At 27.2% G+C, this 26187-nt stretch overlaps 4 protein-coding genes across 4 annotated transcripts; all 4 read right to left on the bottom strand.

Moving 5' to 3' along the window:
- Positions 1-4772: 4772 nt before the first annotated feature.
- Positions 4773-9090, bottom strand: LOC105364331 (OTU domain-containing protein 7B). The gene is made up of 9 exons (XM_011502228.1): positions 8696-9090; positions 7799-8141; positions 6715-6970; positions 6503-6653; positions 5841-6203; positions 5400-5713; positions 5176-5334; positions 5010-5064; positions 4773-4936 (listed from the first exon to the last, which is right to left on the bottom strand). Exons 2-9 carry the CDS (start codon positions 8040-8042, stop codon positions 4835-4837), a joined length of 1644 nt encoding a protein of 547 aa, XP_011500530.1. The 5' UTR covers positions 8043-8141; positions 8696-9090; the 3' UTR covers positions 4773-4834.
- A 3760-nt stretch (positions 9091-12850) lies between these two features.
- LOC105364330 (cytochrome P450 4C1-like) lies at positions 12851-13755 on the bottom strand. The gene is made up of 3 exons (XM_011502227.1): positions 13627-13755; positions 13301-13538; positions 12851-13210 (listed from the first exon to the last, which is right to left on the bottom strand). The coding sequence occupies exons 1-3, from the start codon at positions 13702-13704 to the stop codon at positions 12855-12857; spliced, it is 672 nt and encodes a 223-aa protein (XP_011500529.1). The 5' UTR covers positions 13705-13755; the 3' UTR covers positions 12851-12854.
- A 991-nt stretch (positions 13756-14746) lies between these two features.
- LOC105364406 (uncharacterized) lies at positions 14747-17798 on the bottom strand. Its single transcript, XM_011502318.1, has 2 exons — positions 17372-17798; positions 14747-14865 (listed from the first exon to the last, which is right to left on the bottom strand). Exons 1-2 carry the CDS (start codon positions 17733-17735, stop codon positions 14747-14749), a joined length of 483 nt encoding a protein of 160 aa, XP_011500620.1. The 5' UTR covers positions 17736-17798.
- Positions 17799-20829: 3031 nt separating this feature from the next.
- On the bottom strand, positions 20830-23722 carry LOC105364404 (cytochrome P450 4C1-like). Its single transcript, XM_011502317.1, has 9 exons — positions 23296-23722; positions 22748-22857; positions 22521-22611; positions 22156-22420; positions 21960-22086; positions 21828-21894; positions 21619-21731; positions 21293-21530; positions 20830-21185 (listed from the first exon to the last, which is right to left on the bottom strand). Exons 1-9 carry the CDS (start codon positions 23657-23659, stop codon positions 20830-20832), a joined length of 1731 nt encoding a protein of 576 aa, XP_011500619.1. The 5' UTR covers positions 23660-23722.
- Between the last annotated feature and the right edge of the window lie 2465 nt (positions 23723-26187).

Genomic DNA, 26187 nt, shown 5'->3' with positions numbered 1-26187 from the left:
ACTTTTCATAATGTAGCTGATAAAATTATCGGCAGAAACTATTTAAAAGACTCGATTTCTCTATCATTCGAAAAACGTACATTGAATGACTACTTATATCAATGCCTAAGTGATTAGAAAATACACTCTTTTAATAAAATATAAAAAATTATAGAAGTGAATTTAAAAACCCAAATGAAAAGCAAAGAGAGAGAGAGAGAGAGAGAGAGAGAGAGAGAGAGAGAGATTAATGATACGAGTAATCGCTCTTTGTTGTAACAATATTCCAAATTCTCGATATTTATTGCTAAGGATGACCGATCGGTCGATACCTACTCAACTTCCCATTAAGATAGCTATTAAAAATCCAATTCCTAATTATATTGATCTCTTTTTCAATGAGACGACGAATTTTTTTAATAAGAAATTACTGTTTTTCATTAAGAAAGATATTTCATTGATTTCCGATTGTCGATTACCTTACACGTCACAATCGTTTCTCATATTTCCTTCAACATTCAACCACTAACTATGATAATTTGTATTTGGTATCAATTATCATTGAATATTACTAACTATATCAATATATTGTTCGATATAGAAAAACGTCTTTGGTATTGTCGTCAAAATAATTATAATCAAAATAATCTAAATAATATTTATAAAATAATCATTTTTATAGGCATTAGCATTAAATTCTGACACAAATAAGCTGAAAAATAAAATATACTTTTAAATAGATATTATGACATACTAAATAAAAATATAAAAAATTATTAACTAATTACCTAAGACAGTAAAATTGTAAGATAAATTTAAATTTATTTTCATAATTTTTTATAAGGGATTCTCTCTCTCTCTCTCTCTCTCTCTCTCTCTCTCTCTTTGTCTCGCGCTCATTCAATTCACTTTATATGAAAGGAAAACAAGAAAACAACATTAAAATTTTTTCCCTTTTACCATCTCTTTTACTTATGAAGCTTATAAAATGTAAACTACAACGATGCTTTTTGCTCAATCGTAGGAATTTTGTGATGTTTGAATTTTTTTTACAAACAACTCGCATAAAAGGTCAGAATAGAAAAATTTTTGGATTTGTCCCAAAAGTGAATTGGATAAAAAGCGCTTTGAATCCGTCAAGCTTGAAATTCAAATCTTTCTCAGAGATTCTTCTAATCTTATGTTATGACATTGTATTATAAAAGTTATATTAAAATTAAATGTAGATTGTACAATATTTAATAAATTTACTCATTTTAACTTTACAATTTAAATTTCATCTTCATTTAAAATGCAGTTTTATCATTTCGATAATTAATTTATATTGATCTGAAGTAATGCACTATGAAAAAAAATATCATAAAAAAAAAACAATAAAAAAAGAAAAATAAATAGCAGTGGACTATAATGTGAAAGACAACATATTATTAGAAAAAAATATATATTTAATTACATTCTGTAACAAGGTGACTTAATATTAAAAACCTTTAAAATAAATCGGAGTTCTTTATCCCAATTTTATTCATATTCAAATGAACTACCGATTAAGATTACAATATTACTGCTAACTTATTCTAACGAATATCTTGATCGCGTTTTTATTTAAAAATCGTGCATTATAAAGCAATTGCGATAACATTTTTCAACTTAATAATAAATTTATTACACAGCAATAAAAAAAGAAATTTCGTAAACAGCAAAGTTTATGGCTAAATTACATTACCTCAAATATTATGATACATTAAGAAGCAAAGATTTAAAAAAGAATGTTTTGTTAGCTTCATCATACCGATAAATTCTATGGAAGCAATAGAATACTTAAATACATTAGTACATAAAAGGTAGATAATTTGATAATTGTAGAATTCCGTATAAACGATCCTTGAAACTTATATCAGTTGTTTGATCTACGTAAAATTGTAGGTTAGGATCAATGTCAATGCATGTTTTTAAAATTAATTTCAAATTTTCATTTATCACTCACTACTATATGCAATATACTTAGTACTAAATTAATAAAAACACGGAAGTAAATGCACATGTATATCATTTCAGATTTATATACGCAGCATTATTCATTTTTTCTTTGAATTAATTCAATTCCAACTCTTTTTATTATTATAAATTATATTAAAGTAATTTTTAAATAATAGAAGGTGCAAGTAATTTTATACGTGTCATGTTACATTTTCATACATATTATTTATAAGAATACTTGTATTCTGTATTGCACCTAATTAATAACTCATTTGCATGTTTATTATAAGTGTATATGCATGCATATATATATATATATATATATATATACACACACACACGTATGAAAAATGTAAAGAGCTTAAAACACGAAATTATTTTAAGCTATTATGAAACTTAAAATACATCGTAAACTAAAAAATAATATCAATTATAAACTATTCAAGTCTTAAATATTTAACTTTTTTATAATACATATTTAAGCTTGAAATAAGAAAAAGCGTGGGGAAATATGTTGAAACTACAAAATGTAAATAGGTAAAAAATATTTTCAACAAATTTCATAAAAGCCATTTAAAATTTATTTATTTCAAACTAGTAGGTAAATAATTTTTTCAGCTTATGTCCAATTTCCAATTTTATAATTATAAATTTGTTTTGATAAGTGCAATATATTTGTATGTGTATATATATATATATATATATATATATATATATATATATATATATATACCTTCATTTGTCAAGATGTTTTGTTTGATTTTTCAAAGGCACATTTAACTATTAAAAATTTTTATATTGTTTTAAAAGATAAATAGAATGTAACTTTTCGATTTATAAATTTAATTTCGTTAAGTTATAAATCATGAACATTAAATTAATTATAAAATTAAAACCTACTGAAGCATATAAATTAATAAATAAACGATATAAACAATTTAATTTACAGTTCCATTACAATTTAGTGCTGTTTTAATTTCTTCAGATTCTTATCTTATATCTTATAATAAATAAATATAAATCAAATATTATAAATTTAACGCTATGATTACGAGTTTATGTAAATTAAATTAACATAAAAATTTAAACAAAATTATTAATAATGAATTTAAATTAACAGAATAAAAGTTCTTCGTTTCAACATATTAATATATAATAAGATTCTTAATCTAAATCTGTACTTTATTGAAATATGGGATTATGTTGACTTCAACAAGATTTAGTTTATAATCATATTATAATTGAATGCCTTATCTTGTTAAAGTGAAAAAAGTTATTAAGATTTTTTATATTTGATATAATTAACTTCCCTTTACTTCTAGAAATTATGTAATATTGAGCTAAGTAATGTATTAATAAAATCAACAAGGTGTTAAAGCCTTGGGTAAATGTTTTATATATACTTTATATAATTAGCAACTAATTTCAAATATCAGAACATGATTCATTAGAATAATTTCAATTTTTAGTTTGTTAAAATTAATAAAATTTGTAAAACATGGAATTACAATTTATAATAAATTAAAATTCTCTCAATGAATAATTAATCCTAAAATAACATCTGACAAATTTATATTTTTAGGCATTGTGTCTAGGCATATTTAAAAGTGTTTGCATTTATTTATTATCGCATATGATTAGCGTATTATATAATTTTATTAATAGAACGAAAATTTGAAGTTACCATTTAAACTTTAAATTTTACAATTAAATATACATTATGTATTTTTTTTATATTAATGATTATTACAAATAGTTTGACTCCATTTAGTGTATCTTGTAATTCTAGATGTCTAGATAAATATATTAACTATCTCTTTTCTTTTATAAAACAATTATTCAAAGGGAAGTTTATGTACACAGATTTAAAAAAATATTTTTTTATTTGTCATACATATTTGAACGTATATAGATTTTTTGATATATATTTTTATTTCCTTTCAAACGAGTCAAATTCTACGAATCACCGTTTTGGAAAGTCGCCAAAATATAATGTATACACGCTTTTCATATTAATCCTGTTAGCATAATTTAAGAAGCACTTAATTATAAACAAAACCTTTAAATAAGAGATATCGAAGAAGCTTTAGGTATTGTCGAGTATTAATTTTGTTACATCGCACAAGGCAAGGCAAGATTGTCGTTATCAATTATTATTTGATACGCCAGTGTTAATAAAGATCTAATCTCTATTCCTTTTCTAGTAAATACTATTCATCGGAGGGACTAAAATAAGACAATTAAACTGCAAGCTTTGTTTTAAAATATCCGATAACAGCACCAATCCCTACCTTGCTCTCCATAAATTTCATTCGCGTAGAACTTTTATATCGTATATTGAAGAAAATATTGATTGCTTTTTTTATGTAATTACTTTTATAATAATAAGAAACTTTGTTATTATTTCTTTTGTTTTAATCCATTGTTATATAATTACAAATATATTTATTGACGAAATTGTTCTCTTGTTCTAGCTATTCGAAGAAAAAGAATATATATATATATATATATATATATATATATATGAAACATCATTCATTATACTTGAAATTCAAAAGATTTATATTATAGTTAAATATATTAATTAAAACATAATATGCAAATACATATTTTTTAAAGAAAAATCTATCAATTAAATTTATAAATATCATTTGACTTTTATTTATGTATAAGAAACTGTAAAAATGAGAGAAAAAAAAATCAATAAAGCAACGATCGCTGTAACAAAATAGGGATTGATACATTAATATCCGATTTTTAAAAAATAAATATAATAAAACACAATTAAAAATTAATAATTGCATAGTTTAGTATCACGCAAAAAATTATACTTAATTAATAAACAAGTACTATTGTCGACAATAAAATTAAATTTCTTTCAACGGTGTCGACGATCTGCCCAACACTGCGAACAATAGTACTGATTCTCAGAAGATCCAAAAAACGGACAGTTTTGGGTTTGACATTGTCTACTGCGATCCTATAGAAAAAAGTGTAACGAAAATTAAAATGAATGAGTACGACGAATCTAAGATAATCAAATTTATACGTACATCATTATTTGTCAAAAATTCTTCAGATGAAGTTTGATCATTATAGAAGGTTGATCTATGGAAATATATACATGAAATTGTTGAGAAATGTATAGATATGCAATGTGAAACCAACATACAACATACATCAGCAATTGGCTAAATTATACAAAGGTAAAAATCTTACCTTGACAGATGTAGTGTTCTATCTTTGTTAGGGTTCGTTGCTGGAAGCTTACTAACACTTGCATGACTGTCACTATCGCTTGCAGCATAAAACTTTGATTTGCCAGCTCCATAATTCATCTCGCTAGCAGAACCAGTAGTCTTACGATGTTGCAGGTACCTAAAATGATTATCAATGTTTAATAGAACGAGTTAATGATGTTTATCAGATAATAATATTACTACCTTGCACGAGCGCTTTCAAAATAATTCTGAAACATTTCGTCAGCATATTGATGTCTTTTGCTTCTTATTCTAACACAAAGTAAAGTATCGCCATATCCTCCAGAATTAGAAGCTGGTGGACTCTTTGGTCTCTTAGTCATTGCTAAAAATTTTTTACTAACTGATTTTCCAATAGATCCAAACTGCTTAGCTACATCCATTAATTGTTTAGCTGTTTTATTTTTTGCAGCATCTGACTCAGATAACCTATCGATTTCACCAGGAGAAAAGATCTGTTCTTCACAGTCTAAATATTCCTTTATGTAAGTATCCATCTATAACACATTGTACATTCGTTTAATTATTTAATTCATTATTGTTCGATTAATGACTCTTTGCATAAAAGTAATACATCTTAAATAGCATACAATTATTATAATATTAATGTGTACAAATACTAACTGTGTCCATATAAGACAAATTCTGAGAAGCGTTCCAATCACAGTCAGATCCTGGATCAATAGCAAAAAGTACAGGATATAAATGACCAGTATCAGGATCTACGAGTGGTATACTATATCCTTCTATACTGCCTTCGCTTGGATCGGACCTACTGTCGACAGTTACGAGTGGAGAAAAATGTGCCGAATGATATGCCAATAATAGTGGTGTTCTATGACACTGTGCTACAGGAATTTCGAGAGGAAGATAGATTCCTCCAAAAGGAATTGGAGCTAGTGCAACACCGTTCGAATCCCTGAGCATTGTGTCTGCTATAACGATAATAGGTCGCCGCAAAACATGTGCCAGAGCAAGAATGTGTATCTAAAAATTTAATTCAATTGTATAGATTAATAATTAACCAATACTCAACTAATACTATAAAATAAATGCAGAATTTATAAGTTTTCAAGGTCATTAAGCGAGTATAAATCAATTATAAGCCGTAATTTTTTAACGTTGTTATTTAACGTTTAATATTAGTGCATAGATATTTCCAATAGATCCATATAATTTTATCGTTACACATAAATACTACATAAATTTATCGTAATAAAATAATCAGTTATTTGACTTTTTTCTACTATCGAGTAATAAAAGATAATTTTACTAGAGCTATATACCTCTTCTAAACTTTGGTATGAAGTACTCATTTGATTTCTGGGATGTACCGATGCCATATCTACGATTCCTTGCCATTCAGAAATCCATTCTTCTTCGGTGTAGGCTAGCCCAGAAACAGCATTCAAACCCATTTGTCTCCACCTCCATCTTCTACAATAAGTAATTAACATAATTAATACTTTCCTATAATAATGATAAAACGTTTGCTTACCTAAATAGGGCTAGTCGATATTCTCCCCGTGAAAGTGTATTGTGTAAAGATTCTCTAAGAGTGAGTTCTCTATCATGGAAACCCCACATCCCGAGGGACGCAGCATGAAGAAGACAATTTCCATCTCCGGTTGTAGCAAGTGGCCACAATACTCTGTGCTTCCCTTCGCACCACCAATTTAGTCTTCCAGCAGCTTCTAACGATGCAAGACATCCTTCTTCTATAAGATCCTTCTCCAAAAATTGATGAAAATCATCTATAATTTATATATAATTTTTTAATAGTTGTATGTTAATATTCAAGTTTTTATATTTTGTGTTTGTATATAGTATGTTTTGTTAATGAATAAATCGATCGGCATATGTCTGCGATACATACGCAATTTTAACTTATTGTTCTGTATAATTTCATAATTATAATTTCTCATCTTATTTTTTTCTTAAGGATCATGCTATCTTTCTTACTACTAATAAGTTTTGTGCGGTAAATTTATATCAAATATATTTTATAGTACATCTTATATATAATTATGCATATTATAATAAAATTAAAACATATATTAATACCAATTAAAAAAATATATATATGATATAAAATAGATATAATATATATTAATAATGACTATTACAAGGTCAATATTGATTATGCGTCTATATTAATCATTATGAGAAAAAAAATTGAATAAAAAAGAGAGAAAAATTTGTTTTCGCTGATAACTATAATTATAACATTATGACTGGACATTAAGCTTTCTTCTTTTAACTAAAACACTATTAATAAAATATAATCACAATTAATATGACTAGTAACTAATAATAAAATGATAAATGTCATATAAATAAAAATTATAACTTAATTGACATGGAAAATATCATTTTATGAATAAAACATCGATTTATGTAAGAATTGATTTATATGCTTTATCGCGTTTACAAAAAATAACTTATTTTACAAAAGAAATAATATTGCAACTCTATGAAAAAGTTTGAACTATTAATTTAATTCGGTTTCATAAACGTTTAAGCAACGTATTATGTACTTAATAATCTATTTTCAATTTAAAGCACATATTTCACAATCTGACCTGGATAAATAGACAAATCAGGTAACGAAAAGGTGAACTCTAGCATGGAAGAAGATTGCCAAGCATGCAGTCGAACGTGCGTAATAATATCGTCATTTTTAGTTGCTCTTGAAATGCCTCTGAAGAGTTTTTTGGTAGCTCCACCAACCGTAGGCTCGAGAGAGTTGCTACTGGAGCTACCCTCTTGATTAACCGCATCATACATGGATAAAGCACCATTCATACCAATATCGTGTAGAGGCATTCACTTTCACTTTTACATTACTGAAATAACGGATATAAGTGCCACTGTTGCTTTAACTCATATTTTAATACTCGCGCAAGAGCTTGTGCATCTATTCATCTGAAAAAAGATAAAATGTAAAATTCATTAGAATATACGAACAATACGTTGTATCATATAAGCGCAACATATAACAGAGCTTAGTTTCCAAATTAAACAGTGACTTATCGATAAACATCCAAAGCAATAACATTAACCTACTCTTCTATAAAGCAGAGCTTCAAAATAATAATATAACCAAAGCGATTATATATATATATATATATATATATATATATATATATATATATATATAAGATTGGCAATTTACTAACGTACATTAAGGAATAAGACGTTTTGATTTAACGATAAATTAAGCTCACAACTGCTTTAACCTTTGCCATTATGACGAATATCATTCCGTTTACACAAAATGCTTGAATCACAGACGAAATAATCTTAAATCGTTGGATCAGAATTTAATAACTGCGTACGATCGCGCATTTAATTCGATTAAATGGATAAAATGAAAATTGTCGGAACAATTGTCAATGCAAGAAATAAGACTGTATGCTTGAACGTAAATTTGTCAACATTCACACTGATCTGTAAATTCTTCAAACAAAGTAACTTACGTAAGGGATTCTTTAATATGAACTCAACATCGAATAAAAACATTCGCAAACGGGAAAGCGTGAATAGAAAAGCGGAAAGATTCGGCAGGGACGCTTAGTTAACTCGAAATCCGAGAAATTGCGACTAAAGAGGAAGAGCGAGCGCGAGCGTCCGCCGTTAATTGTTTCTATTCCATCAGAATTGAAAGCAGTAGGCGAGTTTCGGCATTGTTTACACGCGCGAATGGTCCTCAACATAACACTAAATAAAAGAAGAAAAAATCGAGGACGAGCATGTGTATATGACTCTGGCCGTAGATGCGTAACAAACGTGCGCGAGCTATTTTATATGCGCGTGTGCGTGCCTCGTACGTGCCCGCGATACCAAACACTACCAAAGCAGGTAAAACGCAGACGACATGTTATATTATACACTCGTGTGCGCCTCAGTGCCGTGCGTGCGTGCGTGCGTGCGCGTGTACGTGTGCGCTATGTCGGGTATTCGAATATACTCCAAACCTTGGCCCGCTAATTAAGTAAATCAATGCGCCGCCACGAGAACGACGCAGTGGTGGTGGTGATTTTTTCGCCTTCTCTGTGCCGTCGAAGCCAATGATGACGACGTGCACTTGAACTCATAGTTTTATTATCCGTCTGCGCGTTCCACCGCGACCCCCCACACTACCGCCACGTTCTCTCTCACTCTCGTCTCACTCGCTGCACGTAACACACCGCTTCTCTTCGATCGAACCTCGCGGAAGTAAGAAACGCGGGCTGGCGGTGGCGTTTGTCTTTTTCCTTTCCATTCTCGCCGACTGACTCGTCCTAACCGAATGCGCAAAATCGAAATTTTAGTGCGTAGATGAAACCGCCTGCCTACCTACCATCGCAAGCCGGCCACAACACACACACACACGCGCGCGCGCGCACGCGCGCACGCACGTAAAGACCCGTTCAATCATAATTCCACCTGCACTCTATCTACAATACAACGATAAAAAGTCTCCCCGCGCACAGCTTCGACGTAATTATACACACGCGCGCGCGCACACACACACATATATCAACATACGTCAACATATGTACGTACAATGTATTTTAATGTTAAATCAGCCTGATGAGGCTAATTTTATTTACGAGATGGGCCGAGAAAATTATTTATTAAACGATTCCATCAAAGATCTAGCAATATTAGCTATTGCTGTGTAAGTGAGCCCATATTGTCGTTGAATCGATCATTAAACAGGTATTTAAGAGATTAAAAGAATTTTTAAAAATAACATTCAGAGTAAGTTGCACGTGGAAGAAAAAATAATGTATTCAAGTACATAAAAAGTTTATATAAAACGTATCGTAAAACACGAATATTTAAAGAATAAGAAGAAAATACTATATATATATATATATATATATATATATATATATGTATGTAAGGCATGAAAATGCAATATTATTTCAAATAATATTCACATAGTAATAATTCATTGTTTTATTGATAATTTATTGTAAGAATCATTAAGGTTATGAAATGAATAATATATCGAAGCACTAACGTTAAAGGCTCGCAATTGGGTTATTTTTAACAATTGGTATTTTTTTCTTCAAATGCAATTAACGCCCATATCTCCTTACGTGACTGGAAAGTATAAAATGAAAGCCTTCTCTCGTTAGATTAGCAAAAATACGTTACAAAATACATTACGCGCGATAGCAGCGAAGAAGTAGTATGAAGACGATTACGAGATGATGAAATCTCTACCTGGCACATTATAACTCCGCGTGATAAGAAAGTGATAACAAAATATGATAATTGGTGTATTAGAGATAGAAATGACGAGATGCAGCAACGTCTACGGTAGGATCAATAATCCATAAGGTTTTACTGTTTGACGAGTCCGGTAAATAGCTCGTGACATTACACACGGATGACGCGGAGCACGAGACGCGGGAGGTCGGACTGAGAGGAGAGGAAACAAAGAAAAAATCGTATTTTCAGAAGGGACGAGAGAGACCGAGCGTGACTTAACGTGTCGATGCCACGTATAGCAACAAAACACTTTTCTTATTCGTCGCAAGCAAATAACGTCATTGCTGTCGCGGTGGCGAAACCATCATATCGACACCAATCGTGATGATATTCACGTGAAGAGTAGGGACGGGGGACTACGATACATCTCCTATCATGTTTGTCGCAAATATTAAGGTAAAGAAAAATATAAACGGCTTTACCGATCAATCAAATGGTAGCCAATGCAGAACGAGAGGCATACGATGAACGAATTGCATCTTCCTTACCTTTTGCACCCCATTATTCCATTTCCTAAATTAAAATTATATCAGCATATTTCATTCTCATGTGCGCGAAAGTAAATAAGTATTGGAGTTCGTGTCGTAGATTGTAAAAACGAGGAATAAACAAAATAGCTTTGCGTAATGATGGGAAGAATATTTTCACATTTGTTGTCCCTATTTGGTTACACCTCGAGCTTATGTTGATGTGACCAACAAGTCACATGCAAATAATTCTCTCTCTCTCTCTCTCTCTTTCTCTATTGATTTTGAATTCAAATCCCTGCAAACTCTAATTTACACCATCGAATCTAAGGTAATTTGTTTGCACGCACGTACTTCCGTGTAGGTCTATAAATAAATACTAATTCATTTATCGATATTTGCTTCTATTATCAATGTATTATTTTTTTTCAAAAGGTTGGGGGGTGTTGGGGGGGGGGGGGAATGAAATGGAAAAAATATATATTTCAATAGCATTCTGTAGTGGCAGATAGAGTTAATATTAATATTTAAAAGCACAAGTGTAATAAAATATTTTCATGTAATCTAAATAGATACAACTGTTTAAAATAAATAAATAAATAAATAAATGACTCGCATAAAAATACAACTTAACCTTGATCCCCACATTATTCAATGTTTCATGTTCGCACGTCGAACTTGAACTCCTCGATTCCTTCTCATCTGTTACGGGATCTTCATCGTCACTCGAAGGTGTCGCACCAACGACATGAGCACTCACGTAAAATATTTAGACTTATCGTTTATAATTTTAAGTATTAATTTTACGTACGAGAAAACGTTAAGTGAAATTTAATATACAGCAAGAAAGCGGCCTGTTTTAATGACTCGATGGATATCATTTTCCTACCACTTTCGAAATCCCATTCGCTATTAAGCAATATTAAAAAACGATCTTTTTTTTTTTTTAACATTAACATATGTTAATAAGTGTCTCGAATTTAATCAGAGTTTTACAATATTTTGGCTACAATGAACAATTAATTATTAAACAAACAAGAGGATTAAAGGTCGAAAAATATGAACAACAAATTGTCTATGAATGTGATTTATAATACAGCTATGTAACAATGTATCTATATGCAATAACAGGGCTCATTAATAAGCATAAACATAATTAAGAAACATGTAAGTAAATTCAATATACAAAGGAAAGGAAACATTAAACGGAAAGGAGATCGTATCAGCATATAAAGCTAAATTTATACGACCGTTCATATCATAATCTACTTCTTCCGATTTGCAAACAACTCTAATCTTCTGATTACTATATTCTTAAAGATAATATATGCTTAAACTGTATATTAAAACATGATATTATATAAACATCTTCATTTACAATCGACTCATTCGAATTCTAAATAATATTAATTAATTATCGACAAATTTTTCAAACGTTTTAACGAACTACCATAAGATATAAATAAATGACACACACTAAGCAAACATTGAGGAAAGATAAAGAACTTTTCTTAAACTCAAAACGATAAGATTATATTACAACTTTGATAAATAAATTGGAAATGAAATATTGAAATGAATGAAGACGTGAGTTGAGTAAAATTTCAAGACGCTTTTTATTTAACACTTATAATACACATTACCAAGAAAGGTAACAACCATTCATTAACATGATTATAATTGCGTTTAAATACATTAATATATTGATAATGATTACACATTTGGCCTAAATACATATCTTTACAAAAAGAAATTTATGGAAAAACTACGATAACCACCAACATTCTGGTGATTATTTTTAAAATAAATACTTGAAAATACTATATTCTACTTTTAGAATAATATTAATCTAAAATTTTTTTAATTATATATTTATAAATATTATTAATGAAATTATAAATAGTCATTAACTTATTATATATTCTAACGGAGTAAAATGTACGTCGATATTCCCATCGAAAGGCTTTAATATAATTTCTGATTTAAGTTTCATCTCATGCGGTTTCAAAACACTGGAAATGTTCCATTTTTGCAAAATTCCTAACAAGGTATGTTTAATTTCTAAAATTGCAAATTTCTGCCCAATACAATTTCTTGGTCCAGCGCTAAAAGGAACATATGCGTAAGGATGTCTTTGAGCATTGTTTTCTGGTAAAAATCTATCCGGATTAAAGGTTTCAGGATCTTCCCAAACCTCAGGATCGTGATGTAATTGATATATCTGAATACTGATCCACGTTCCTTTTGGAATAATACAATTATCTGAAAAATTTAGAAAATGTCATTCTTTAATCACATTTTACGGCCTATTATTTCTAATAATGACTCAAATATAAATTCTTCAGGCCCTACCAAATATAGTTTCCTCGTCTAATTCTCTACTAACTACAGGAACACTTGGATATAATCGAAGGATTTCCTTTACGACTCTATTAAAATATTCTAATTGAGCCAAATGTTTACTCGTTACTTGCTCACAGGGATTATCCAATACTTCATTCAGCTCGTCACGAATTTTTTTTTGAATTTCCGGAGCATTACCAAGAGCAAAAAGTGACCAACTAATGGCGGCAGCTGTAGTGTCGTGACCCTTCAAAAATATATTAAAAAATAAAATATTTGGGTTCTTTAATACAAATGTAGTAAAAAAAAATCATTTATAAACTTATTATTCATACAGCAAACATGAATGTCTCCAGTTCATCCAGTACCTCCTTAAACGATAACGTATGATTTACTTCTTCGTAATGGTCCATTAAAATATCCAAAAAGCGTTTTGGATAGCGCTTACCTAAATATTAAAAAATATTAAGAATTGTTAATATTCATCCATTTTAATAATAATAAAAAAAAAACTCATAATTTTGTTAAAAATTATATCTTTTACCATTTTCGTCGTAATTAGTATCCGCATCGTTACTTGCACAAATTTCGTTTTGTCGTTCTGCTAGTTTCTGTTTTATTATCTATTTCAAACATAATTAGTTTTGCAATTTCAAACAAATTTTTATACATATACCTTTCGTGTATAATTATGCATAGTTTTAACAGCATTTCTAGCTTCCTGTCCCAATTTTGTCATGGAGAATATAATGTCCGATGTTAACCAAGGACGCATGAATCTTTCAATATTTAATTCAGAGTATCTGACAATATGAAATATATATGTTGAAGCGATATATCTAAATATTTTATCATTAATATTAGTTTATTACTTTTTAATTTTTTGAGCATATATATTGTCTGATCCAAGTTGTGAATGAACATTGACGCCAGTGGAAGCTTCACTAATTACATCAAGAGCATAATTAGTAATTAATCTATAAATATTGATAGGGGCGTTGGGATTTTTTTGTAATCGCGTCTCTATAATGTTAGTTAGTACTTCAAGATTTTTGTGCATGACATTTGCATAATTTTCAAGAGCATTGAAGTGAAATGTAGGAGTTATTATTCGTCTATGCTTTTGCCACGTTTCTCCTAAACATCGAAAGAAAAAAATAATATTAATCAAACACACACGCGCGCGCGCGCGCGCGCATACATGTATTTTAGATGTGCATTTATGTAATTCTAATACCTGTGGATGTAATGAGTCCTTTGCCAAGCCATGGCTCAAAATTTTTATAACCATTGCTTTTTGTTAGTAGCTTTCTATTTGATAGAACTACCTATTATTAACGGATTAACGGATATTCGTTAACGGATATTTTAATATATATTTTAATTTATCATTGGTAATTAAATTTAATCTTTCAAACGACATGTATTCTTTAAAAATTGTTCTTATTGCGTTATTTATTGTACCTCCATTTGTCGTGGTTTCCGGATAATCACCCCAGGTTCCAAGCCTTTCCATATTAAAAGCATTCCATTATTAAATTGATAGCATAGATCATTAAACCATTTGAATCGATCTACAAAAAAAAAATTACGTATGTAATCTTTGATACAAAATACATAAATTAAAACAGACGTTTTAAATGAATTTGATAAAAATTTCGTTTCTTATGAACACTGCCATTTACGTGACAGGTAAATGTTAGAAAAAGATAGTTACAATGTAGGTGTTCCATTTTACATATTTACGTAAGTATTTTTCTAGATTAATCAGAGACAATTATAACTTTCAATTCACTTGAAAGTTTTTAAATTTAGATTTAAAATATAGTATACATATATTTTAATAGTGATAATAGTGATACTATTTATAAGCACAATAAATATTCTTCACATATAAACTACTAATATTTATATTATTTTCAACTTTTACATATTACATTACGCCCTAATTACTATATTATGTAAAAATATCAGGTGAAGTAGCCTCTAATATGTATCAAGGAAAATCTCTTAAAAAATTACGACGCGTCTCATCCAATATGCATTGAACCAAGAAGAAAGAATACACTAAGAAAAGAATAAGAATAAACATAGAAAGAGATAGAGAAAAACTATGTGACAAATTTAAAAGAAATGTTTTCTTATTTTTCACTGTCACAAGGAATAATTGTTATACTTATCTACTTTTATTGGTAATAATTGACATAAAATCGGATGGTATCCATAATGAGTGTAAAATTAAAAGTTTATAATTTTACTATGCAAGTATATGAAATAATAATATTAATGATGATAATAATAATGATACTATATATATATAAATAAAAATATTTTTCTAGATATATTTCTAATTATAATTAATACTATTCTAAATCATTTCTAACTATAGATTTTTATATGTATAATTGTTTTTCCATAATTATAAATAATTGCATTACAATAATATATATATAGATATATATAAGTAGTATATCATTTATATTTTATTATAATAGATCATATTATTCTATATGTAATTATTTGCAGATGTACTAATAGTGCAAAGAAAAGACCCTATTGACATCGGAGACTAGTTATTCATAACAGCTAAATACATATTAATTTGTTATAATTGTTTCTATTTGTCGATAAAAGTTTTTGAACATTTAGATATACGTAATTTCTATAGTATTTTATCTTCAGACGGTCAGCTAAACAAATAGAAAGATATTTCTTCAATGATTTATTACATACACATTCTGCTCGTATTGCCACACTTACTAATTTATTTACTAACATTAATCTCTCTCACTTTCTCTCCCTATTTCTATACGTAATATTTTAATATATTATTCATAACATAATAATAGTATTTATGTAAAAATTAATTTATTTGAAATCAATCTTTCTTAATATATCTTCTATTCTTACTTTATTACTTTATTTAAAATACACCAAATATATACAATAAACTATTCACTTCATGATAAACTAATTATTAAAATGGAATTAAGTGAGCTAAAAACGTATGCTAAGCGACATGCACAGAAAATTTATTTGTACATTAATGTATTGATTATGTTAATCATAACATAAGAATTGAACTTTAAAATAATCATGTAAATTTAATGTAAATTATCTAATGGCGTCGGATAATTTTTCACAAATATGAGAAATAAATGTGTAGAGTCTAATCAAGGCCAAACAAAATTAATTTATGGAAAATCGAAATAATGTATAAAATTAAATATATAACATATTATGTATATCTTAAAAAATGAAAAATATTTTTACCTGTATTATATATTATAATCATGCTAATACATTTAACATTTTTGTGTTCTAAAATAACTATAAAATCAACGACAAATATAGACAACTAAAAGTTATCTTTTTACGAAAATTGATTTACTTTCGTAAATGAATTTTATTTTAGAAATTCACAGACTTTCAGCGTCTTATGGTTAAATAATCTTAAAGGAATCATAAATAATCTTAATATAAAGTAATATTAAGATACTTATTACAATAATGCAATATCAATATTACAGAATATATGTTTCTGTGAATGCTAATAAGTATGGTAATAAATCACAATTCATATATCTTATGACATTTAACTGACATGCAATAAATATTTTGAATTTAAATGGAATTAATAAATTCTTTTTAACTATTTATACATTAATTAAAATAATCAGATTAATTTGAAAGTAATAAATGCTAAATATCACGAAGTGGGGTAAATTAAGGGATAATCACTTTAATTTAAATATATATTCTTGAATAATGTATTAATTTATTGACTAGAAGATTTTTTTATATAATCGAAGAAATATAATTATTTATATAATTTTTATTATATAAAGCAATATTCCAAAAAAGATTAATGTGCCGACTTACATACGAAATATTATTTAAATTAACGTAACATATGCATTATTAAAATCATCTAATAACACATTGTCTGATCATAGATAGACTAAATTCAAATTAAACTGTTTTGATGGCATACTTTATATTTTTAGAAGTGTCATTAAATATAATGTGAAGTTCTGAAATTAAAAATAACGAAAAGTAAATGAGCGCATGGTCACCAACCTTCCGACGGACATTTGAGAAATTCTTGAGAAAATCCAATTATTGGAAGAAATTTCGGTGCTGGTATTCCTTTCAATGCCTTTCGAAGCTTCAAGTGTTTCAAAATCCATTGACATATTATAATATTTAATAATAGCAGCCCAAAGTAAAATATTATCCACATGATTATTGTTTTAATAATGAGAGATTTAATTAGTTCACAGATTGTAAGATGAGCTTGCGGAAACTTGGATGAAAATGACCGATACTTCGTAATAACTGGGGAACCTTTCACTTCCACTGACACTTTGCTACTGAATGACTGTTTGCGACGTCGTACGAGACACTCGACTTCTACAACATTACAACAATCTAATCTGATCATTACAAAAACTACGTCTTAATTCGCGAGAAGAAAATCATTCTGTAACATGCTGAATGAAATAAAGTACAAGGACGTTTTCGCAAATTCACTCTAATCTCAATTACCAAACAACCGTGTCGTAGTATTTTTCATTTTAATTGCGAAACTTTCAAGACTTTTAATGTATTTTTTTAACAAAAAAAAAAAAAAAAAAACATGATATTTATATAATTGCTCGAGATTAAAAAAAAAATTTATCCTAATGTGTTTTATTAGAACATGATAATCTTCGTGAATTGTATGAGCTGTTTATTTTCTTAAATTTATTTCTGAGCTTTAATCGGTTTCTAGATTATGGGAATTAATAATTAAATTATAATTTAATATACAGTGAATATATGTATACGGACAATTATTTCAGTCGTCAATCATTCATGATTACTAGCACATTGTGGATGTTTTTTTTCGTAGGAAAAGCCGTAATACGAACGAGATCAATGGTATAATGCAATAAATAATCACCATGCGATGAGATTAAATAGTAAATACATCTTAAAGAGCGATAAGATCAAACATTAAAGACAGAAAACTTGCAGTTAGTCGTCGAATGATTTTACAAAAATTTGGCAGTAAAGGTATTATTATCATTTTAAATGAATCCATTCAATTTATAAATCTAGTACAGCTAGTAATCTATAAAAAAACATAAAATAGCTGAAATTGTTTTAGCAAAAAAAACCTTTTTATACAACAATTAACAATACCAACAAGTATGAAGAAAATTAATTTTATCATACAATATTTATCATAAGTTTGTGCATTTACTTTATTTATAAAATGCAGTATTTTGCCAATTTAATAATTTAAAGGATTACTATAATTTATGCTCTAATTAAGGAAAACAAAGAAACCTTTTTATACGGAATTAACTAATAAAGATATTTTATTGCTTAATGAAAAATACGTTTGGTCTAAATGTTTAAAGCTTTGCATGAAATGGACTTCCGATTGTGAAGAAAATTCACAACATATATTTATAATCATGTCAATAGAATAGTTTGCATAAAGCAATGGTAATATATTTTTACTAATTAATAAAATGCTCAAAACATGTTCCTATACTTACAATAATGAATGAATTTTAATACAAAATTATACTTTATCTGTATCTATAAAAAGTACTGAAATAATTAATTTTTATTGTTAAATACGGCGCTCAATAAATTTAATTATTCGATTGAATTTAATTTATTATAATTAATTACTATTAGATATACTCACATCAAAATTATTTGAAGCAATAAAAAGTATAAATTCCTCGATTATTCGCTTATTTTTTTGGTAGTTTAATAATAATTTCTGATGTGTAGTTGTCAATAATAATAACAACGATATTGATTTATTTGCATATATCCATTGTCCTACGGTATTTATGATAAATATTAATCTATATTTTTATTAATTTTCCTCTAATTAAGTTCATCAATTTTTGTGATTATACACATACATTTAAAACAATTATCTTAAGTTTTGATAATATATGAACAAATGTGTATTTTTTTATTCCGTCCGAAGAGATAATAAGTACTTTATAAATATTAATTCTATTAAAATTACAAATTATTCGGGTATAGAATCGAATGTAAGAAAGTCAAACATATTTTTATTAAGTCAAATATAATTTTAGACTTTCTATTTGTCATATGAACAATAATTCACTATATTTACTTTACTCAAAAAGAATTAATTCATAATTTATAAAATTTTATGAAATAATATGGAATTCAATTGTTGATACAAATGCTTCAACTTAAAATTTCAATGTCAAAAGTAATTTTTTTCTACAATTAGTTTCTCGTTACGGAAATGTTGAAGCATGTTCGTTTCTTTGTATCTTTGTTTCTTCAAAATAATTCTCGAAATATATAAATACTCAATAACATAAATGGAAAATAAATTATATTTGCTAATATTTTTCAAATCACTACATTTCATTTATAATTATATAAAACAAAAATACGAAAATTTATTAATAAATAATGATTAGATAGGAGCAGTAATTTTTCTAAAAATAAAGTGAATAATACAATATTATAACTTTTACCTACAACTTACGTAGAAAAATATTGAACGGAATAAAAGCAAACTAAATAAAATTGATAATATAACATATAACACGTTTTTACTTAAAAATTATAATTTCATATTCTCACAATATGTACGAATAATTTATATATACTTTATGAATATATATCTATTTAAATATTTGTTTAAATACTTCGTTATAAATAAATTGACTATTCGAATTAACATTTTTATAAATGTATCATCACTACACGTAGGTTCAACCAAATACATAAGCTTAGTGTGCTTAGTGGAGTTATACATTAAATATTTATTTTAAAATATGTAAATTTATTATAGAAGATAAAATATTGTATTTGAACATTATTAATTATCATCATCTATATCGAAATACAGTTTTTAAATATCATTATTTAGATATAAATTGCTTAAGAATATTTAACATAATTTGCACATCCTTCCATTTGCTTAAGTTTTTAAAATCGTTCGAATTTACCATTATTACGTAAAAGCACAAAATATTGTTAATAAACTTCTAATTAATAAATACAATGAAAAATGTAAATATAAATTGTTACAACAATACCTACGAATTATACGAATTAAATATCCTGATATTATTTTCGTTATCACATATAACTAAAACAACAAATGGCACTAATAATAAAATAGAATTTAAAACAAAATTCATTCTGATATTTATGTATAACTAAATAAAATTTAACAAAATATGATAGAAAAATAATTGCATCACTGTTAAAACAGAATAACTATGATTAATAATAAACTAAACTTTAAATTACTTTAGAGTTATAAGCTGATTTTAAAGCACATAGGAATATACACAATTACTTATGAAAATTAATGAAACGACCAACATACTTGCAATTATATTAAAAATAAAGAGTAAACTAATTTTTAAAAAGGCCTGCTTCTAATACAATTATGTAATATATAGTTTTTCTTATATCTTTTAAAATATATTCTAATATATATGTATATATACCATTAATGAAATTATAAATAGTCGTTAACTTATTATATATTCTAACGGAGTAAAATGCACGTCGATATTCCCATCGAAAGGCTTTAATATAATTTCTGATTTAAGTTTCATCTCATGCGGTTTCAAAACACTGGAAATGTTCCATTTTTGCAAAATTCCTAACAAGGTATGTTTAATTTCTAAAATTGCAAATTTCTGCCCAATACAATTTCTTGGTCCAGCGCTAAAAGGAACATATGCGTAAGGATGTCTTTGAGCATTGTTTTCTGGTAAAAATCTATCCGGATTAAAGGTTTCAGGATCTTCCCAAACCTCAGGATCGTGATGTAATTGATATATCTGAATACTGATCCACGTTCCTTTTGGAATAATACAATTATCTGAAAAATTTAGAAAATGTCATTCTTTAATCACATTTTACGGCCTATTATTTCTAATACATATATCTAATAATTAGATAACACAAATATAAATTTTTCAACACTACCAAATATAGTTTCCTCATCTAATTCCCTACTTATTTCAGGAACACTTGGATATAATCGAAGGATTTCCTTTACGACTCTATTAAAATATTCTAATTGAGCCAAATGTTTACTCGTTACTTGCTCACAGGGATTATCCAATACTTCATTCAGCTCGTCACGAATTTTTTTTTGAATTTCCGGAGCATTACCAAGAGCAAAAAGTGACCAACTAATGGCGGCAGCTGTAGTGTCGTGACCCTTCAAAAATATATTAAAAAATAAAATATTTGGGTTCTTTAATACAAATGTAGTAAAAAAAAATCATTTATAAACTTATTATTCATACAGCAAACATGAATGTCTCCAGTTCATCCAGTACCTCCTTAAACGATAACGTATGATTTACTTCTTCGTAATGGTCCATTAAAATATCCAAAAAGCGTTTTGGATAGCGCTTACCTAAATATTAAAAAATATTAAGAATTGTTAATATTCATCCATTTTAATAATAATAAAAAAAAAACTCATAATTTTGTTAAAAATTATATCTTTTACCATTTTCGTCGTAATTAGTATCCGCATCGTTACTTGCACAAATTTCGTTTTGTCGTTCTGCTAGTTTCTGTTTTATTATCTATTTCAAACATAATTAGTTTTGCAATTTCAAACAAATTTTTATACATATACCTTTCGTGTATAATTATGCATAGTTTTAACAGCATTTCTAGCTTCCTGTCCCAATTTTGTCATGGAGAATATAATGTCCGATGTTAACCAAGGACGCATGAATCTTTCAATATTTAATTCAGAGTATCTGACAATATGAAATATATATGTTGAAGCGATATATCTAAATATTTTATCATTAATATTAGTTTATTACTTTTTAATTTTTTGAGCATATATATTGTCTGATCCAAGTTGTGAATGAACATTGACGCCAGTGGAAGCTTCACTAATTACATCAAGAGCATAATTAGTAATTAATCTATAAATATTGATAGGGGCGTTGGGATTTTTTTGTAATCGCGTCTCTATAATGTTAGTTAGTACTTCAAGATTTTTGTGCATGACATTTGCATAATTTTCAAGAGCATTGAAGTGAAATGTAGGAGTTATTATTCGTCTATGCTTTTGCCACGTTTCTCCTAAACATCGAAAGAAAAAAATAATATTAATCAAACACACACGCGCGCGCGCGCGCGCGCATACATGTATTTTAGATGTGCATTTATGTAATTCTAATACCTGTGGATGTAATGAGTCCTTTGCCAAGCCATGGCTCAAAATTTTTATAACCATTGCTTTTTGTTAGTAGCTTTCTATTTGATAGAACTACCTATTATTAACGGATTAACGGATATTCGTTAACGGATATTTTAATATATATTTTAATTTATCATTGGTAATTAAATTTAATCTTTCAAACGACATGTATTCTTTAAAAATTGTTCTTATTGCGTTATTTATTGTACCTCCATTTGTCGTGGTTTCCGGATAATCACCCCAGGTTCCAAGCCTTTCCATATTAAAAGCATTCCATTATTAAATTGATAGCATAGATCATTAAACCATTTGAATCGATCTACAAAAACAAAATACATAAATTAAAACAGACGTTTTAAATGAATTTGATAAAAATTTCGTTTCTTATGAAAATTGACATTCACTTGCACAAATCTACAAACGATCGAAACAATTTAAAGACGTTATAATTTTTTTATAATACTACAATTTCATTTATATTTCATAATGATAAAAAAAATCATGAAATTTTATAAAATAATTTATTCGTTGAACGGGAAACACCCTCATAATCTTATTCTTAAATAATTTTATGTTAATAATCCCAGACACCAACAAAATTAAGATTCTTAACATAACTTAAGTATTCGTATGAAACGTAATTTGTATTTTTTGTGTAAATGCAACATATATATAACCGTTCACAAGTATTATCAAATATAATGTGAAGTTCTGAAATTAAAAATAACGAAAAGTAAATGAGCGCATGGTCACCAACCTTCCGACGGACATTTGAGAAATTCTTGAGAAAATCCAATTATTGGAAGAAATTTCGGTGCTGGTATTCCTTTCAATGCCTTTCGAAGCTTCAAGTGTTTCAAAATCCATTGACATATTATAATATTTAATAATAGCAGCCCAAAGTAAAATATTATCCACATGATTATTGTTTTAATAATGAGAGATTTAATTAGTTCACAGATTGTAAGATGAGCTTGCGGAAACTTGGATGAAAATGACCGATACTTCGTAATAACTGGGGAACCTTTCACTTCCACTGACACTTTGCTACTGAATGACTGTTTGCGACGTCGTACGAGACACTCGACTTCTACAACATTACAACAATCTAATCTGATCATTACAAAAACTACGTCTTAATTCGCGAGAAGAAAATCATTCTGTAACATGCTGAATGAAATAAAGTACAAGGACGTTTTCGCAAATTCACTCTAATCTCAATTACCAAACAACCGTGTCGTAGTATTTTTCATTTTAATTGCGAAACTTTCAAGACTTTTAATGTATTTTTTTAACAAAAAAAAAAAAAAAAAAAACATGATATTTATATAATTGCTCGAGATTAAAAAAAAAATTTATCCTAATGTGTTTTATTAGAACATGATAATCTTCGTGAATTGTATGAGCTGTTTATTTTCTTAAATTTATTTCTGAGCTTTAATCGGTTTCTAGATTATGGGAATTAATAATTAAATTATAATTTAATATACAGTGAATATATGTATACGGACAATTATTTCAGTCGTCAATCATTCATGATTACTAGCACATTGTGGATGTTTTTTTTCGTAGGAAAAGCCGTAATGCGAACACATATTATTTTTAAATGTAATGATGATTACACGTTACTAATCATTGTTTTTTCATAATAATTCTCGGAATATACAATTAATTTACAACATAAATTATAAATCAATGAAATTGGTTTTATTTTCTAAATCACTACGTTTTATTCCATTATACGAAACAGAAATATGTTATCTTATTGGTAAATACAATGATGAATTATAATTGGAATAGATAAAGAATTTCTGATAATATGAAAGGGATTAGAAAATATTACATATTCAATATGAAATTTTTGAATGAGTATATAGAGTTGAATAAAGAGCGAATCACATCAAATTTAACATGCAATAATTTGCAATTGAATTTTTATTTATTGTAATACAATATGTACACAATGTATTTCAAAACCGTGCAACTATGTATCTTTCATATTTCAAAAGAAATATTCATGATTTTCCCTTATGATTAATTAAGGAATGATTTATTATCAATATATCAAATCAAGTAATTATACAAAATTAAAATGCTAAATTAATAATCTTGAACTTATTGTTGAAGAGTATAAATGACAACAGTGAATTATTATTTTACTATGAAAAAAAAAATCTAACGCAGAAAATCTAACACAATAAAAAAATAATTCAGAATAAATATTCAGAATTTTGTTTTTGCATCTTTATTAATGAAAGTAAGCATAATTGATGGTATAAAAAAATAAAATGAAAATGAAAATATAAGAGTAGACGATAAGAGTTCAATTAGACAGCAATCCCAGTCATAATAATGAAAAAGATGAATATGATAATATTTCATTTGTTATTATAAAAATAGTAAATGAAGATAATGAACAGAAAAATTATATTAAAAAAAAAATAGTATATTTAGTTCTATGAGAAGAAATTATTGTAACAATGATACTAGATAGAATAATGCTTGAAGATTAAATGGAATTATAGAAATGGTAATTGTTCGATTAAATAGAACATGATTGTGTTATCCAAATAATGATATATAAATAATTATATAAATTATATCAGTTTGATATTTATTTGATATTTATATAATTGATATTTATATAATAAAATTATGATATTAGCACCGCCGATTGAATTATTGCAGGAAAAAGGTTAAGTTAAAAGCTCGTTAAAATCGAATGAAAAATACATTTTTAATCTACGATGAAGTTTTCTACGTATTGAATAAAAATATTCAATGATTTTTCGATTTTCAATATGTTGAAGCCTATTACATTCTCATGTGCGCGAAAGTAAATAAGTATTGGAGTTCGTGTCGTAGATTGTAAAAACGAGGAATAAACAAAATAGCTTTGCGTAATGATGGGAAGAATATTTTCACATTTGTTGTCCCTATTTGGTTACACCTCGAGCTTATGTTGATGTGACCAACAAGTCACATGCAAATAATTCTCTCTCTCTCTCTCTCTCTCTCTCTCTCTCTCTATTGATTTTGAATTCAAATCACTGCAAACTCTAATTTACACCATCGAGTCAAATGAACAATAAACTATTAATCTATCCATTCCTCGCCAAGCAGATAAACTAGATATTATTATTCTTCATCAATATGTAGTTTTACAATAAATTTATTTCTCAAAAAACATAATTATACTGTAGGACCCGTGGCGATGTCAAATATATAACATCAGTTAACAAAAGTCTTAATTGAAAATTAATAGGATTTATTATAAGCTTTGTTTAGAATAAAAATATGCTGAAGTATCCAAAAATTTGAGGAACATATTTTTCATATTTATCTGTGATATTTTTCATCACAACGAATATGCAATATTATAATAAAACTTATTTTTTTAAAGAAATTCACGTTGATAAATTCATAATATCAATATATTTAAATAGAATATTATTTATTTATATACACATAGCATATAAATAGTTGTATTTTTGAAAGTGTGTAGTGAAAAAAGAAACGATTTTTCTAAACGATATAAACATTTATTTCTATAATTAAGGATATATTTTACCTTATAATTTACAAAATTTTTAACGGATAATCAATTGATTTATTCAAATACTATTGACTCTTACATAAATTACTTATA

This window comes from Ceratosolen solmsi, unplaced genomic scaffold, assembly GCF_000503995.2.
Source record: "Ceratosolen solmsi marchali unplaced genomic scaffold, CerSol_1.0 scaffold31, whole genome shotgun sequence".
In the NCBI taxonomy this organism is placed as follows: domain Eukaryota; kingdom Metazoa; phylum Arthropoda; class Insecta; order Hymenoptera; family Agaonidae; genus Ceratosolen; species Ceratosolen solmsi.
Note: the sequence above shows the minus strand (reverse complement) of the source record. Positions and strands in the feature narration are given on the sequence as shown.